We start from the raw sequence: 12,678 nt of genomic DNA, 5'->3' as shown, positions 1-12,678 counted from the left end.
ACCTCTGGTGCAAATTACTGACCTCTGTCATCATTTTAAGTGGGGGAACTTGCACAATCGGTGGCTGACTAAATACTTTTTTGCCCCACTGTAAGTGGAAAAAACGGATGGATGGATTCAGTTTGTGTCATTGAAATAAAATCATTTGCTTTTTTTCCACAGATTTGCTGTCAAGAATAGACTTGGATGAACTGATGAAGAAAGATGAACCTCCTTTCACTTTCCCCAAAACCTTGGAGGAGTTTGAATATGCCTTTAATGAATGTGAGTGCATAGATTTACTTTTTAGAACAAAAGCCAAAAGTGTCATGATGAGCTCCACGGTTTGACCAGTTACACAAAGCCTGCTGCCGTAACAAAAAACACCAAATCCCATGACATCTAGAGATGTCAAAGATGACAAAGATTAGATGAGTTATGCTATTTTTTCTAGTCTACTCGTAGCCTTCTTTGCTGACACGTGCACAGTTCTGTAGTGTCATAGCGTCATGGATGAATCTGCATGGTCACAACAAATTGAATGGTACACTGACTTTCACACAGATCCCGATAAGAAAATTTAGATCACTCAAACCCAAGGGAGAGAGATACAGAAAGTTTCTCATTGCCATAAGTAACACTGCAGACAGCATAGACATAATTCTTTAATGGAGGTGAATGTGTTACATTTTATCTGGATTGAGGAAAAAACTCTGTAAGGTCTGGAAGTAAATTCCAGGGAAATATACAAGGCTCTGTCTTTCACGTGTCAGCTGTAGTGGTTTCCAATGACGCCTTAAAATAAAGCAATGTGTGCTTGTAACTTTTTGTTGCAAACTGATGAAATCCACCAGTAAGCAAATTTTGTAAAAGTCAGGTCAGATTTGTGTTTAAAAAAAAAAGAAGGTAATACTTTTTTCTGCCTTGATTTACTTCTTTTGTCGTCTTGTGATCCGTGAGATTAAACCTTAGAGTGCTAGATGGGTCATGGTCCTCAGGTTGGGGGACTGGAATCATTACCGCTCGCTTTTGTGTTATGTCAGCATTTTGTATTTAATGACAATGTCTCTTTGAGCAAGTAAAGGTGTATGTCATTCAACATTAGAGTAAGGAGCAGAGCTGAAGCCAAAGTGGTGTGGGTGTAAATGATATGAAAGTCTCTTTAGGATTCTCTTGGCTTGCTTTAATCAAACCAGGTGGAGAAAAGGGGAAGAGCTGGAAAGGTAGTAGTGCTCGGGATTTTGGCTTAGTATTCCTTTGTAGCCTTTTCCTCTCTCTCTCTCACCCTCTTTCTGTTCTCTGTCAGTGTCTCTACTGGCTGTCTGTCTGGCTGAGTGGGGGACATGTTGTGTACTCTACGGCCCGTCAGTAACCTACTCAGCCTTGCCCTCTGCCTGACGGAGCATTTGCATAACCTCGCTGTGCCTAAGAACAGAGACATGGAGACTTAGCCCCCACCGGCTATTATGCCAACACCCGCCAACCACTCTACCCCACCCGCAAGTCCCAGCTCAGTCTACCATGGAGGCAGAAACACATTCAGAGACTCTCCATCTCCTCTTCCTCCTCCTTCTGTCTCCTTTCATCCCTTTTTATATCCCTTCCTCTGTATTTCTCTATTTTCACATCCTGTGTAAAATCTCCAGCTGAAGAAGAGCTTGCTCTCTCTCTCACACACACACAGACACACACACACTGCGCAGCCCTACCAATCTGTATGTCTTGTCAGTTTCTACTCAGGCCTGTTTTTGAAGGATAGCATTTCTATTAAAGCCATGGTGGCCCTCAGGCAATGTCTCTAGTATGTCGACACACAGTCGCTCTGGCTTGCAGGCATTTATATAGCTGCTCTCGGGCTACTTTAGCCAGAGACAGGTGGAACAAAAATGTTAATTTGACCATGTAATGATGTGAATACAGAAGAGGCTGTGTACAATAGTTTGCAGGTATCTTAATCACTGAAGATGATGGCTTCATCTTGCTAGCCCTGCGGTTTTCCATTACTGGAAATCCAAGGTTATGTACACCTAATTAAGCGGCCAAATTGAGAACAGAATGCTAATTATGACAGAAAAAGAGGAGAAAAGTTGAGAAAATGTTATTCCTTTGAGAGGATGTGATGTGGGAGACGGTGGAGCTGATCACCCCCAGCCCATGCATGCACACACACAGACACACACGCACCTACACAGACACACACACACACACCTTTGCTACTGTAGGATTTCATTATAGCTCCTCTTTTAGGAAGTAGTGTTTAGATCCTCACCCCTCCACGAATGCATAATTGATTTTTTTTTTTCCAAAGTACTTTTTGTGCACACTGCTTTATCCTAACTTCTTGTGTACCTCTCAGGCACAAATCTATTTTTTAATGCAAAGCGACACCGAACCTGCATTCAGGATTACAGGTTGTCTAACAAGTAACTATGAAAGCGAATGTTGTTATATACAGTGAGCTAGCAATGTACAATTTATCACATTGATAGAGGTGTGGTGGCAATTTAGAAGGAAATGAAAAAAATGCGCATTCTTTTATCTTGCAAAGATTTATTTATTTATATCTTAGATGGTTTTTACGTTTTGCAATAATTGAGAAAATATGAGAGCCCCCTGGCTATTTGGGTTAAGTATGTGTACTTTTTGTGGCTTAGCTCTTACAATTTTTGCAGTCATAAAGGTCAAAATTAAATTTAACACTGTTTAGTGTTTTATTGTGTTGTAGTGTCAACTGGAGGATCGATGGGCTCATTGCTGAGGTAGGGGTTCCACAGCCACATGAGGGTAATTGCTGAAAAAAGTAGATCCATTTCTGAACACTGTTTTTGTATCTTAGGACTGTTTTGCATTAAATATATCTTGAATATACTAAAAGCTCCCCTCGTTTCCTTGAATTATAATAAATCACTTAAGCATCGTTCCAAAGACTTTTCGTTTTCTCTGTCAATTCTTTTGTGTAGTAATGGCGGTGTGGCTTACTTGTAGCAATTTACGGCAGCGCAGATACTTAAGTGACACCTACTGTATTCCCACACCTGGTCCTCCTGGCTGGAGCTTCTGATCTGTGTGGGTTTTTGTGTGTGTGTAAGCTCTACTGCTTAGGGTGATTGGCTGATGCCCAGACAACATCCTCAAAGGAACTACGAGGAGCAGTTGTCGTTGTGCCTAATGCTTGCCAGCCGAACTTTCTCCCTTCATGCTCACACGCATACACAAAACATACTGAGAACCTTTCCCACACCCACTTTAGTCTTTGCTCTTGGAGATTTCAGGTGGAAAAGGCAGGGACAGAACTGTGGCCTGTCGCCAGAGTGAGCACTGAAGGAGAGGGAGAGGGAGATGGGCACTGTTAAAGAGGAAGGGGAGAGGCTTTTTAGATGAGTGAAGAGACAGAGAGAGGGAAAGAGAATTTTTACCATACCAGCTGTCCAGCTCTGGCCTGCCAGACAACCCAGAAGGCTGTTGGAGTCGTGACTGGAAGAATGCTGCTGCATCCATGGGCCTTGTACCTGCCAGATGGGGGGGGGGATAAAAAAATAAGCAGTAAAAAAAGTCAAGTTTAGTTTGGCAGGCAGATGTACGTTTTGATATGTCATCAAGAGCAGGGATTCGCCTACTTTACTTGCACGCTGTAATAGAAATAATAGAAAGGTATTGTTTATTATTATTACACGTCTCTTTTTGTCCCATTACATTTTTTTCCAACAGATGGCCAGCTCCGCCATATAAAAACGGGTGAACCCTTTGTCTTCAATGCCAGGGAGGATCTCCACCGCTGGAACCAGAAACGCTATGAAGCTCTTGGAGAGGTAACACACTGCTTTTTCTGCTGGCCTGCCAGTTCATAGTATGCTTTATTATACTTCAGTTGGGCCATATTGATCAAGTTTGGCTTCAGCTGCTGAGCTTATTAGGATTATCTGTCTTGACTGGTGAGAAGATGTTGCACTGGTTGTTGTCTGTTTGGACAGCAAATGGGCTCAGACTGACACACAAAGCTATGGGCAACTAAAATACAGAATGTATTCTAAGCATTTCTTTAAGTAAGCACTTTGAATTTGCTCTACAAAGACAGGCGATAGAATCTACAGCCGCTGAGTATAATACGTTTTTTGTTCACTTTACATTAAAAACATACACAGGGTGTATCAAAAAGCATAATCTAATTTTTAAAAAAGCTCATTTTATTAGCCATAAAAGCTTGTGGTAAATTTAAAAATTCTTTCTGAATATAAAGTTTTACATGTAAAACTTGTAGTGTTCAGAAGTGCTCAATGTGCCCCCCTCCAGACACATGGCACAGGTCCATATTATAGTCAAACCCGTCCCATACGTTTGTGAGGATTTCTAGAGTACCTGCTGTTGGGATCCCACCTATCTGCAAACATGTGAAATTTACGAGTCCCCTGTTTTGATCTCCAGCGGTAAACAGCTGTGCAATTAAAGCACTTTGAAATCGGGAAATTCTTTTTGATATACTCTCTGTATTAACAATGAATCTTAGCCTTTTTAAACCAACGCTAATGTTATCTCGTTTAAGCTAAAACAAAAATCTCACAATAGCATACTTTCACAACTTTCAGCCAACGGATTCTTGGCGTTGTGACATCACTACTTTAGGGAAATAATACTTTTAAGTTCAGTTTTTGTTGCTCAGTTAACGTTGGAGCTTGTTTTTCTAGCATTACGTAGTGAGGGACTCACACCATGATGTAAGCTTTCTGCCAAACCTAAAGCTGAACTTTGAGAAGCAACTTGAAAAAGGTATAGGTAGTCTCATTTTCTTCAGCTGATAATCATCCTTCCTTTTATGACTTTATTATTTCCTCTGACCTGAAAACATTATGCTTTGGTCCCTTTTAGGATATTGCTTTACACTACTCGCTGTAAAAACAAAGTTATTTGGTTCGAAACATGGAAGTCTGGCACCCTGTAGATTCACACTCCTTTACTGCTTTTCATGATCTTGTACAAATGAATTCATATTTTTATTATATTTCTCAGCATGACTAAAGACTTGTCTTTAAGTTGAATCAATTGTATTTATTTTTAAGAATCTTGATTTTATAACTGTGATGAAGCCTTTGTGATGATTTTTTTTTCTTTTTCTCTGATCATTGCACGGTTTCACCTTGGAGTGAATTTGCTGGTGTATCGACTCCTGGAAAGATTGTGGTATTGTGTTAACAGACATCCGAATGCTCCACACCAGAAAACTGGCCACACTTCTCCATTTAAAGACGTGGTCACACTTCCTGATAATCAGTTCATCAAGTGCATTTGATTTGTGGCACCTGGCTCCTACTTACCCTCTTAATTGGGGTGGCTGTGGCTCAGGAGGTAGAGCAGGTCCTCTTCTAATTGGAAGGTTGGTAGGTTCGATCCCTAGCTGCTCCAGTCTACATGCCAGAGTGTCCTTGGGCAAGATACTGAATGCCGAATTGTGCCCAATGGATTCAGAGTATAAATGTATACAAATAGATAGGAGCGGGTAGTGTTAAATACTGCTTGTGTGAATGTGTATGTAAATATGTGGTGTGTTGGATAAGCAGAGTGTACTTCGTTTTTCACCGACCTCCATAGTGTCGTATGAAAACTTTTTTTTCATATGACTGCGTATAAATGTTAAGTGGTCATTAAAAATGCTCTCAAGTATGATTTGTTACCCAGACCTTCCAAACAACACTGTGTATATCTGTGCAAGTAGATCACAGCCTCTCACTCAACTGTGTAGCCACAGAGAGCAGTTTGTTTATGGTGGGAGAGGAGACTTTACACTCATCTGTAGGTTTTGGTGACTGTTTGTCCAAAAAGTCACTAGATGTGTCACTAGGTACTTAAAGGCACCTTTTGTAAAATCTCACCACTAGATGTGAGCAGATTGCAGTCAGCTGAATTCTGTTTTCTCACCCCTCCCAATTCAAAATACAAAATACATCTGTACTAAGTGTAGACTGTCAGTCTGCTGTTTATCTCAGCTGTCATTACGTGTCCACGTCTATTTACTTCAGGGGAAGCTATAAAACTTTGTGAATGGAGCTCGATACAAGTTGACGAGTCAGTAAAGTTCATGGCTGTTCAATGACAGCAATACTGAGGTGAGTTGTTGAAGATATCCTGAGCTTTTTTATCGGCAACTGTTGAGCTGTTAGCCTTTGTTAGCTGCTGTTAGCTGCTGTTAGCTTGACACTATTGGGCTTGGACAGTTAGCAAAGAGGAGGAAGAGAATGACATGATATGTCAGTCGCGTTGTCTATTTCTGTTTTCACTTCTTTGGTGAAGGGGACCTCTTCTCAGATGTTAAAACATCGATATGATCCTTCATATCGTAGAGTCTGATGATGCAGACCCGAATTAAAATGAATGTTCTCTTCTCCTCTGTCTGTGTCGTACTACGCATGTGGCCAGTCTCTAGCCACATACATAAAATGCAGAGAGGTGTAATGATAGTGTCCATCTCAGTCACTGTATTTTCAGATGGTGGGGCAACATGGCGGCTTTCACAAACTGGTGTCTGCTCCTATGCATTTCTAAGATCCATAGGAGTATTTCTAATTACACACTAATAATTGTATATTTATGAATACAATTTTATTTTTTCTGTTAAATAAACAAAAAAAAACTGACAGTACCTTTGAAAAAATTTTGCTTTAACGAAAGGCATTATTTAAGCAGAGCTCAATATTTTCTGTGGAGCTCTTTGATGCACCTTTTTTGGATATGCAGAATATTTTTTCTGTATATCCAAACATACACCATTATAAAGTTCACCTCTAATTCACTCCCACTGTTCCACAACATACAATATGCATTAAGATAATGAGACAAATGTTCTTTTGTAATCTTTTTCTTTTTTTTCTTTTTGTAATTTGCATTCCCTACTATGTTGCTTTTAATTGTTGTGAACATTCTTTGAAGTTCAAAGCAAAGTGATAGACCTGTTTGTGGGATTACCTGTTTTTTTTTTTTTAATGCTGTATACAGTAGCTCCTTTGAGAGCCGTCTGTAAATCCCCCCCCCCTTTTTCTTTTGAATGCTTGGGCGCTATCTACCAGCATCTAAAGAGGATGTAGAAACAAACATTTGGTAGCAGGAAAGCAAAGGCCCAGAAAGAACACACAGATATTTAAACCAGCTGAACTCGAGCATCTGAGGGGGGCCAAGCATTCAGATGAAGCAAATAATCATCAAGCACAATGTATGCAAATTTTATTCATCCTGTGATTAAAAAAAATTGACAGTTATATCTTCTTCAGAGAAGGAGAAAGGAAATAGTGTCAATCCCTGTTGATGTGAGCTTGTGTAATGAGAACAAATACTGTATGAGTTGTGCTTCGGGAGATTAACTGGCTAAGAAGAAAGGAGCACTACCTGAATAAGCAATATTATCTGTCTGTTGTTTTTAGGCCACAGATGATTCAAGAAAATGAATACTGTACCTCTCATACAGCTTTGCAAGTACAAATGCATTGTTTTTGCTGGGAAGAAATATGCTCCATTATAAATAGACACAACTACTGAATTGTATGCCTTTGGTTGTAAAAGTAGGTTATGGTGCTTAGTCAGCCTCTTTATGTGTGGGTTTAAGGATGTGCGTGTGTGTATGTGTGTGTGTGTGTACAAAGCCATACCTGTATGCTTATTTATGCAACTGTATAGCCAATGCATGCAAATGTATTTCTCCTTGAATTCTTACTGCATGCTGTTGTTTGTTTGTGTAGTCGTTTCTTTCAACACTATCATCCTGTTCTTTATGTCAGACAGAAGACTTTTTGCAGATGTCATGAGGGTAAATGTGGAACAACACTCTATGCAGACAGCTCTGTTATAAGCCAACTCCACTCCACAACACACCCTAATGCCCTCTATCAGCCAGCCACCTGAGACGGTCTGAGAACTAGCTACATTCAGCCCAAGAGCTGTGTAAGATGGCACAAGGACATGGGTGCATGTGTTTGCCCCTGGCAGTGTGAATAGAATAGCTTCATCATTGCCCCCTAATGTTCAATCAAATTCCTTTCTCTCCCTCCCTTTCTCCATGCCTCTGTCCATTTCTCCCTCTCTCCTTCCTTTCTTCCTTTTACCATCACTGTATGCTCACAGTTCTGCATTTTGCGTGGAGGACTCCTTGTATGTGCACGTGCATTCGTGTGTCTGTGTGCGCGGAGGCGGGAGGGTGGCGGCTGTATTGTCAGACACATCACAGCACCAGATGTCCAATTTGCACTTCAGCCTCGTCTGAATGGAGGGACAGATAGAAAGAGGGAGAACGAGAATGTTGGTGTGATGGCCTCCAAGCAAAAGAAAGAGATGGGAACAAAATTTTGGTTGAGCACAAGAGCAGCAAATAATTTTTGATGTATAAAAAAATCATTCCGAATTTCTGCCATATAATGATGGTATTATGTAGAGAGATTTGCAGATGGTATGTGAGAGAAGTTCCACCAGTCCACTTTGTTCGGAGACCACTGGTCATATTTCTCTGCATATGAGTGAGGGGGGGAAATACGTGCCTGGGCTGTGGTTCCAAAATCAAGAAATGCTACATAAGGTTAGATAGCGCCCTGATTTTTAGATCTAGTAAAATAAATGAAATACTTATAGTACGCTATATAGCAGACTTTTAGTAGAAGCTTATTCCTCAGATCCATAAATTGAAAACCTTTAAATGTACTCAAGAAGCATCTGTTTATTAATAATATGAACTGTGTTTTGTAAGGGAAGCTAGGTTATTCTGTACAGATAGGACTGGAGAAACCCACCTGAAAACCCCACACACTACTGGTATAGTGACATTTCCCATTTTTGGCTCTCAGTGTTATCATTATGGCATATTACGGCTTAATAAAGAGTGGGCTATCTGTGCAATGTTATTCAATGCAGCAGGGTCACCTCAGCCTGTGTAGGTGTCAGTTGTAGTCTAATTCCAGTGATTTGGTGATGAATCTCTCTGATAGGAGACAAGCATAGGGTCTGGCCCAGATGGAGCTCTATTAAGCTGTTAATAAATGAGGATTCTTCTCTGCTCTGTCTGCATCTGTCGAATGGAAGGCAGTCACAAATTTGTAAACACACACACACACACAGTCAGAATATTATAATGAAGTAAAGCTAGCCAGATGGCTGAATTAGAGAGCTGTCTCTCTCTCCCTCTCCCCCTCTCTCGCTCTCTCTCTTTCTCATTTTCTCACTGTCTCTTTATCTCTCTCTCTCTTGTCTCATACAATATCTACAGTCCCTCTGTTATCTTTTTTTCTCCTCCTGTCTCACTCTGTTTCCACATTATGGATATTGGTTGTCATATTGGCGACTTGCTAGCCAAGGTTTCGGGCACTGGTGCTAGAACAAGTGAAGGGTATAAAATGCGTGGTACAAAAGTCTGAGACCAAATGTGAAGATACTTTTAAATGGCATTAATTATTTATAATTAGAAATCATGATATGAGCTGTGATCTGAAATTAAAATTCAATCTTTGAAAAAATGTCTTAGTATTTAATTACATAATGTGCTTGAGATAGGCCTGTGTGCAAAATCCATGTTTTCCAGTATGATTGCTTTTTGTGGTGTCAGGAAAGCTCGCTGTCCCTGCATATTTTCCCTTGTGTTGAGCTCAGGTGTGTGTAAATGCCTCTTTTGTTTTTTCTCTTTGTTTTCTTTTTGGCCTTCACATACTTCTTGAAAACCTGCGAGGTTTGTTTTGGGTTATTATCCTGCATCATTATAAATCCCGCTGCGCAAATATTCAATAAGAAGGTATAACAGGTTTCTAACAAAAAACTGTAGTCAGCCAAAAGAAAATCTTTGGTGATTATAATTGTACCTAGTCTTAATCCAATGAAATTGTTCAGTGGGTGGGTTAATATCTGGATTAATTTAATCTAACACAGTGTGTGAATTGCACTGTACATACTGTCTTGGGTCTGTGAACTTGTAACTTTGGCTACCATAATAATATTAAAGAAACAAATACAGTGTTGTTGTGTTCAGCACTGACATCCTAACACTAGCAAATTAACCTGCTGTTTTAAATCATGTTGACTACTGAACTGTTATTTGCAAACTTTTATATAGTGTAAAAGTTTGCAAATAAGTGTAAAAGTGTAAAATAGTGTAAAAGTGTTTTTGCCTCTAAATTTTAACGAGACAATTTCTGTGACACAGTGTGACATAATAATGTTTAAAAAACAAAGGAAGGAGACAAAAATTGTGGAGGTGTTCAAAGAACAGAGCTTGAATATTACTCATACAATAAATCTGCGCTCAACAATGTGGAATGTTTTCCCCCACGTCTCCTTTATATATGTTTTAGCCTGCTTGAAGTGTTTGGCCTTTGATTTTACTGCCCCTTTAGATGCCCCTTATCTTAAAGTACTTTTGCTGATGAAAGTTATGATTAAATTGCTGTACCTTTAATAACTGGCCGTCAGTCTAGAGTGTAGCCTGCCTTTTTCTCAGTCTCAGTCCTCCCAGAAAATAGGCATTATTCCCAAATTGTTGAGCTATGCTCTGCTGGAGTTACTGTATACCCAGTCTTGTTGCTGACCTGTTGCCAGTTAAACAAGTTACCTGTGAGATATTGCATCTTTGTTTTTTAACACTACCCAACCTTTGTAATCAAATTCTTTGACAGTGTTTTTGAAAATACACTGAGAAACTACTCTTTTAGTTTTACTCTAGTCTTCAAAGAGCATCCAAAGAAAAAAGCAGTCATATACTTGATATATCTTGAGAAGTAGGGAAGTAGTGGTGTAATAAGAAATATTATTTACTATTAACTGGATTCACAGGCTATTCAATCAGATGTTTTATTTTACATTTTTGTTCTGTTAAACAAACTTTGAAGCATTCTTTCCCCATTTTGAACAAGAAATGGATTATGTTCTTTGCTTTTAGAGGTTCTTTGAGTTACCCATAAAAAGTCATTGAGCAGTCATTAAGTGTTGCATCCAGCCAATGATGGAAACCCTGGAGACAGGCTTCCATACTGTACTTAAAGCACCAGGAGGCCCCATAACAGTTGTGGACCATTTTGTTGGGAAGCTAATGGGATCTCTCTAAAGAGGAACTATAAATGACAGCTGTCTGCCCTGAGCCACCGACTGCCATCACGTATCCATTCCCAAAACACTTTAAAACTGCTGCTGCAGCTTTTGCGAGAGCACGAAGGAGGAAGCAGACACATCCAGACCAAAAAAAAAATGGTTGCAAGGAGTGGGTGAGGTGGATTTGAGTTGATGAAAGAAAAGGGAATTGGGCAGGGGATGGGGGTGGGGGTGGAAGGGCTGTTGGGGAAAAGACAGGAGAGCTGGTAGTTACAGCAAAGACATCTGTCGCTGCTGCCGACACCCACCGAGGCATACAATACCTTAGTTTGAATTAGCCCTCTGCCGACTTCTCGGTTAACACCTGAGGAGGTCATTATGATGCCATTAGGATGAGCAGTGCAGGGAGGGCAGAGAGGAGTGAGAGAGAGGGATATCCACGCTAAGTGTAAACAGTCTGTCTGTCTGTGTCTGAGAACTTTCTCTTCCCCTGGAGAGCCCTCTCTCCTCTGACAGAAGAATGACAGAGACCTCATGGGAATTACAGCATTCTCCCTCTCTGTCTCTCTCTCCCTCTGTCTCTCTCTCTTTGTTTCCCACGCGGACTGACAGATCACAAATTCACAGCAATAGGGCCTATTTTAATACATTTTCTGTTGGTACATGAGGCTGACTTAAAATAAACAACCTTTCTATTGCCTCACGCTCACTCTCATTTTCACAGTATCTCTCTTTCTGAGTATGCTTTGCTGTTGTTGCCGCTGTTGTTGTGCTGCATTGTTCAGGGGGATTTTCTTCTTTTTTTCTCCCCTCTTTTTCTTCCTTTCCTCTATTCTCTGGAGAAGAAGGAATGCTTTTCTGGGTGCAGTCAGTGATACGGCACGGAGCAGCTCTTTCAGTTTCATTATATAAACAGCTTTGATGCCTCTTCTTGCTCTCTGGTTTCTATGGCTAAGTGGCTTTGGGAGAGGGCTCTGGACTAGAGAGACAAGAGGCGTGTGTGCTTCTGCTTCGGTTTCATGTGTATGTGTGTATACAGTATGTGTCTCTGTCTTTACTATGTCCTCACACGTGCCTTCTTCCACTTAAATATAGTTTTGCAGATGAAGAAGTGTGGCCTCAGTGGCCTCAGTAAGTGTTACAAATGTTTCTAATTACATTGTTTTAACTTCCTGAAAGTGGCTCTCAAACTTAAACTCTGGATTATTTAAAGGTTGAGACTGAAAAACAGCTAAAAATATGTTATTAAAAAATAATTAATACATACAAACAAATTGTATTTCATGATTTTGTCTGTGGGCTAATTTTAGATTATGACATTCTTTTGCTTCCTTGTTATAACCCCAGTTTTTGTTCCCTTTGCACTGAGCATCAAAACCATTTCCTGCTTAATCACTGTCGTCCTCTCGCTCCGATCCTTCTTTTCTCTTAATATTTGCTTTGCTTTCCCTTATTCCTGTTCCTCCTCTTCCTGTCTTGGTTCTCTTACTCCCAATATTTGTTATTTTGTGTTTCTGGGAAGATTGAGCTGCTTATTGCCCCAGGTGCGGTCAGCCAAACCAGGCATGACTGTTGCAATCAGTGGGAGAACACACACACACACACACACACACACACACACACACACACACACACACACTCAATCTCGTGCCCATA

The 12,678-nt window shown here is 40.3% G+C and overlaps 1 protein-coding gene across 1 annotated transcript in view; it reads left to right on the top strand.

Moving 5' to 3' along the window:
- Nucleotides 1–12,678, top strand: part of arb2a (ARB2 cotranscriptional regulator A) — a 163,546-nt gene that overhangs the window by 3,973 nt on the left and 146,895 nt on the right. The window contains exons 3-4 of the mRNA XM_005722361.1: nt 163–264; nt 3,688–3,788. Of these exons, the coding sequence (XP_005722418.1) occupies nt 163–264; nt 3,688–3,788 (203 nt within the window). The remainder of the gene's footprint in view (nt 1–162; nt 265–3,687; nt 3,789–12,678) is intronic.

Source organism: Pundamilia nyererei, unplaced genomic scaffold, assembly GCF_000239375.1.
Source record: "Pundamilia nyererei isolate P.nyererei 1_Seehausen unplaced genomic scaffold, PunNye1.0 scaffold00006, whole genome shotgun sequence".
NCBI classification, from domain to species: Eukaryota; Metazoa; Chordata; class Actinopteri; order Cichliformes; family Cichlidae; genus Pundamilia; species Pundamilia nyererei.
Note: the sequence above shows the minus strand (reverse complement) of the source record. Positions and strands in the feature narration are given on the sequence as shown.